The sequence below is a fragment of the Condylura cristata genome, unplaced genomic scaffold (genome assembly GCF_000260355.1).
Source record: "Condylura cristata isolate star-nosed mole 26May11 unplaced genomic scaffold, ConCri1.0 scaffold00012, whole genome shotgun sequence".
In the NCBI taxonomy this organism is placed as follows: Eukaryota; Metazoa; Chordata; class Mammalia; order Eulipotyphla; family Talpidae; genus Condylura; species Condylura cristata.
The window spans coordinates 22,075,468-22,081,310 of record NW_004567113.1 but is presented as its reverse complement, the minus strand read 5'-3'; the positions used below and the strand labels follow the sequence as shown (position 1 = coordinate 22,081,310).

Genomic DNA, 5,843 nt, shown 5'->3' with positions numbered 1-5,843 from the left:
CTCACCCTACTACAGTGATGGGAAACTACAACTCCCAGCAGTACCAGGGAGAGAACTGCGAGGATCCAAGGGTGGAGCTAGCAGGAATTCTGGGACATTTGGGGGATAAATAGGGTGCGATTGCACCTCACGCTCTCTCGCTCAGGAAGCAGCTCTCCTGACCTCGTGACTCTTGTGTGTTTAGTCAGCCTAGCCGTAAGGTATTCCAGTTACTTTGTATCCCGTTCATTTTCCCTGGGTTGTTTCCTATTCCTTTCCCTTTTTGTAAATAAACCCGTTATTGGCCCTTTTGTGTGTACCTGCAGTATAACTGAATTGTGAACGTGCGGGTGAGGCCCCACGGACAGGTGGCCCAATCTGCAATGGGCTACCCTGTTAACAAATATCCACATTCAGACTCCAAAGTATATGTGGTTCCAGTTTACACTATTTTGTGTTGAATGTCCCCGGTTGATTCTCCATTGGCACTACACAGTCTTGCTTCCAGTTCCCATTTGCTGTCACTCATTAGTAAAGACTGACTTCCCTGTCCCTAATTACTATGATGCTATCTCTTCTTCATTTACTACTCTCTATGGCTCTGGAGTCTTAACTCACTGTATTTTGGCTGATTGCTCCAGAATAATCATTTAGTTCAATGCTATAGCATTCGATCTTTGACTTCAATCAACCACAAAAGGAGTGACACTTGGTCTTGGATTATATGCTTCACTACCTCCAGCAGGAGAGAAAATTTGGGTGCTACTCTTTAAATTGGCCTACATGTCCTCTGGCTTCTTATTCCAGATTAGCAGCAGCATTTGAGAACCACACCTCACATTATGAGTCCTTCCACAAGCCTCCAGGACATCTAATTCTCACTTAGCTCACTGAGAATTTCTTTTCAGTTTCTTTTGCTAGCTACTTTTATATGCTATATGCTTATTTGCTTTATATGCTATCTAAGTTAAATCACAAAATTATAATAATTCACAGGTGGCTTAAGATTACCTGAAGTTCTTCCTGGGACCGCCATTTCCAACATTGGAACTCGAACATTAATAAAATCTCGTTTACATTTTTCAACATCTCCATTATTTAGAACCATATCCACAATTTCACTAACCCAAGTGGTACCTGTGGCAGAAAGAAACATTTTTTTATAATTATTTCCTGCACCTGGGAAAAACGAAGTACTTATCAGAAGTCTGCCACTAATTGCCATCTTAAATACTCTATTAGAAAATTAGTTCTCTTTCTGTATCCCAAATGCCTATTTTTAAAATATAAGAAGTAGATAATTAGATTGACTGCTAAGAATATTGATTTAGGATAATACTGATTTTTATAGAGGAGTTGATTTATCACAAAACAAAGGTTGAGCTCAGACATGTTGTTGGGCCACAACACTCACCTGATTTGGGGTAAGTGGCTATTATGATATCATCTGGTCTGCTCTGGAACTCCTCAATCCTTTCCCAGTTGTTTGCAAAAGCATAGACCATGGGGTAGCCATGGACCATCTTCAGATCTTTTCTCAGGAATTCTTTAGGGGAATTCATTTTTTGCCAATTTTGTGCAAAATCTTGGTACAAAATTTACTGACAAATAATGAAGAGGAGGGGGTAACAATCAGAAACTGAGTAACTAATGTTATTCTTAAGACACTATAACAAGACACAGATTAAAATTGACCTTTAAAACATTAAGCACTCAGAGATCTAAATACAAAGGGCATTTTTGTGTGTATAAAGTTATATTGCAAGAGCAGCTATTGGCTTAGTGACAAAAGGAACAAAGGTCTTTAGTTGAAACTGAAAAGAAATGGAATTGCTTATGTCACTTTGAATTGAAAATCATATTTCACAGAAGTACATTAAAAGATATCTGGACTTAAGGCAAACTAAATCTAACAATCATTGCTATACTTTAGCTCTATTTCATTTTTCCTTGCAGAAATTTATTCTTTCTCACATTTGTTTTTCTGTTAAATAATGCATCTGTTTCTATGATATTTTTTCTCTGTCACTGGTTTTAACTAATTAAGATGTGCCTAGCATGATTATTGTTATGTGTGCGTGTGTGTGTTTGAAATTGATTTTTTTTAATTTTCTATCTGCTTTCATACCTGGTAAATTAATACTGAATTGATGATATTGTGCTTGAATTTGTACTCTATAAGCTATAACATGAGAATTTTGAGGCATTAAGCTGTAGAAATAGTGACAATTGCTGTGTTTCTTATTCACTAACATTTGTTTTGGTTATTTCATACAAAAAGTTAATCTAGTGCCTGCTACTTACCCTCTTCTTCCCCATGTAAATAGGCCTTCTCCATTAATGTGAGAGTCAATTTCTTACAATAGATTCTCTCTGTATCGAGAGAAATCTCCATATATAGAGGTACATAGAGAAATAGATAGAAATACATTTATATGTTACATTATATACATTATCTCTATATAACCTCCTAGTATATTTCACTAGGTTTTTCTGTCTGCTACCGGCTCTATTTCTGGTAAATTTTCTTACCCCCTGCACCTCTGGCCTGCACCCCAGTTCTTGTAAGCATAAATAAATAATTTTTTAAAAAAGATCAAACATCCAACTGAGAAAAAAATATTTGAAAAATTCAGTAGGTTAATATTTTCTTTTTTTGAAAAAAGATTTCTTTATGCATACAAGAACTGGGGTACAGTCCTGAGATGTGGAGGGGTGAGAGGACAGTGGGGAACAGAACAGGCAGATTTGCTGAAACACAGGAAAGGAATATCAGGAAAGTCAGGAGAGTTCTGCCATGCCATGTGAGGCACCTCCCTGGCCAGGAGCCGAACTTGTGGTGCAGTGGCTGCAGATAGCTTCATAATGCTGTACTTTAACCCATATCACCACCAGGGAGGAACCAGGTTAATATTCAAAAGCTTAGCAATTTATGATGATAATATTTACTAACCAAAGAGTAATTAAAGCAATATTTATATTATATATACACATGTGCACTATATACACACAGATACATAGATAAAGAGATTCACTATACAAAACCAGTACATGTAATTTTAGAGCAAAGCAAGTTCCAAGTTCTGCAGGATGAACTGGTAGTTTATTGACTAGAGTAACTGACTATTTAGTTCTACTATGAATTTGAAAACCTAAAAGTCAGGTGATCTGATGTAATATTTCAGTTCAAAGGTCATCAAGTGCTAGACCCATGCAAAGTTAATAATTTAATCCCAGTCTCACTGGAGAAGAAAAGTAATGTTACATTTTAAAGATATCAGATGAGTTTATATTACTTCTACTAAAATGCCTAAAACAGACTTCAAAGATTTACAGTTTCTATATAGAGAAATATAATTTCTATCATACAAATAGCTATTATCTTTATGTAATTTGATCTTCCAATTCCTTGAGAATGTTTTAAACAGTGAATGCATCAAAGTTTTCCATAGTCACTTGTATAATGGGAATCACAGACAAAACACTAATTTAAATGTTGTGGCTTAAATAGTTATGCTTAAAATTGATTTGAATAGAAAGCATTCTTTTGATTAGGAAAAATATGTTGCAACAACTTGGTGTTATAGAGATAACTCCTCCAACTTCCCTCACCAACTCTTAAAAAAATGTCTAGAGGAGAGAAATCTGAACAAAAATTTCTTCATTTCACATTATAAAATAATGCATTATATGTCATATTTTACACATTATTATTGATGGGTGTATACACAAAAACAAAGATTTTTATTTCCCCAGTTAAAGCTTTTAATTAAATTGTGGTTCTGTCTTATATGATATTTTGTGTTAGAAATCCAGTGAAAATAATTTAAATATCATTTTTTATTAGTTATAGATTAAGAAAAAAGACTGAGGACCTCAGAAACTCAAGAGTATATGATCAAAGTAAATATTAAGCATTTTATATTAATATTCATGTTATCTTCTAACTGCTTTTCAATTAGCCTCTATTTTTTGTAAAATATCTGTTTAGATTAATAGTCCTTTGTTAGTACAGAGGGGAGGATCTTAGAAAAAAATTCTCTTTTAAAGCATGAAATACTGTGGAACATGTCAGCAGTCTCACAAAGGGATGATAATTTGGTTGGTCAGGAACTTAGCAGAAAGAAAGAGTGAATGAATTGAAATTAAGTCTGAGTACAATACTTGGAATGAAGAAGAGATTGAAATACTGTGTAAATCAATGATAAAACTTGTACTCCCACTCCGAATCTTCTAAGAACTTGAGGATAGAATTATTTCCCTGTTTGGTTATAAAGGAATGAGTGACAGCAGAAGTCAACATAGGATAGTTATATACTAGATTTGAATTACAATAATAAAGATTTTTTCCTTATAATTTATTCTATTAATTTCTTAGAAAATATTTCTTCCTAGATTTTGTAAAGCATGAAATATCCCAAACTTTATTTGAATTCTAGTATATTCTGTTAACTGAAGAAAATAAGCACATATTTTCTTCTTTGGCTCTAATATGTAAAACTTGGTAGTTTTACAACTCCATTTACTGATTCCTTTTATGCACACAGATTATCATGGGAAAGCAACTAAGTATTAGGGAGCAAATTCCTTTTCATAATAGCTACTATCATATCTGCATATGAACAAATTGTTCCCTAAACAGTAAGTGGTTAACATATGTTATATATTAATAACATCATTCTTGGCTAGATTTTATGTTTTATGCTGTCTTCTTCATTTATTTATGCAAAAGAAAAACTGAGAACCAAGATTTTAACCACTTTTAATCTCCTTGCTAAAAATATTAGATATATAAAAATGATTTAGCAAGTAACTTAAGTGTCTTCAAGAAAATAAATTACACTGATTTACTTAATATACACTATTTGTAATCATTACCCACCTGAAGATTTCATTTTGTAGGTGAGATTAGGAAAGAAAATTTCAGAGATTGTTTACAAAGATATGGAACATGTGCATAGAAAACTAGAAATAGATTTCCATTTTTCTAGCTCTGTTCATTTGGTCACACTGCAAATCTGCCTTGGGTGGGCCAATTCAAAGTGAAAACATGTTAGTGATTTATCTCATTAAAGTAAGGGTGTTCACAGCTTGTAAGAAGAATTTACTTTCACAAAGCAAACTTTCCTCTGACAGAAGGTTTACGTGCCATAAGAGTGTTGTCAGAAAAGGATGAACATAACTAACAAAATGAAAATAAGGCAGCTGATTCTAAATACATACTAGTCTCATCTGGATAGAGGGTGCAACCAATTTTAAAATCTAAAGTAGCATTGCATCATCATGAGCAGGGAATGCTGATGAGTTCACAACTAGAAATGGGTATGAGTAGCTAGGTGCAGGAAGATTGCATAAGGTAATTAGCATTATGCCAGGTATCCTGGAAGGTAATTTTTTTCTTTATGTTTTTAAGATTTATTTATATTTTATTTTTTAAAGATTTACTTATGCATACAGAACTGGGGTACAAGCCAGGGGTGCAGGGGCGGTGAGAGGCTTACCAGAGACAGAATGGGGAGCAAACCAGGCAGATCAATGAAGTACACTGCTGAGGGGAGCAGCAGGCAGATTAGGAGAGGTCTGCCGTGCCATGTGGGTCACCTCCTGGGCGGGGATCAAACTCACACTGAAGCAGCTGCAGCTCACTTGCAGTGCTGCATCCCAACCTGTTGCGTCACCAGGGAGGGCCCGGAAAGTAATTTCTTAATGATACTTACTTTAAAAAATAAACAGAAAAATATTTTAAATCATACCAGAAATATTAGGTGATTATGTTAAGCCTACATGATATCACACATTCTCCTATTTAAGGTGAGCCACAGTTGAACATTAAAAAAGTTTAAACTTGATTTTAAACATTAATG

General features: G+C 34.4%; 1 protein-coding gene across 1 annotated transcript in view; it reads right to left on the bottom strand.

Annotated features, from left to right (window-relative positions):
- Positions 1-5,499, bottom strand: part of LOC101619051 (sulfotransferase family cytosolic 1B member 1) — a 16,638-nt gene extending 11,139 nt beyond the window's left edge. Inside the window, exons 1-3 of the mRNA XM_004681241.2 lie at positions 5,481-5,499; positions 1,394-1,580; positions 991-1,116 (exon numbers count right to left, since the gene is read on the bottom strand). Coding sequence (XP_004681298.1) covers positions 991-1,116; positions 1,394-1,541 — 274 coding nt within the window. The 5' untranslated portion in view covers positions 1,542-1,580; positions 5,481-5,499. The remainder of the gene's footprint in view (positions 1-990; positions 1,117-1,393; positions 1,581-5,480) is intronic.
- Between the last annotated feature and the right edge of the window lie 344 nt (positions 5,500-5,843).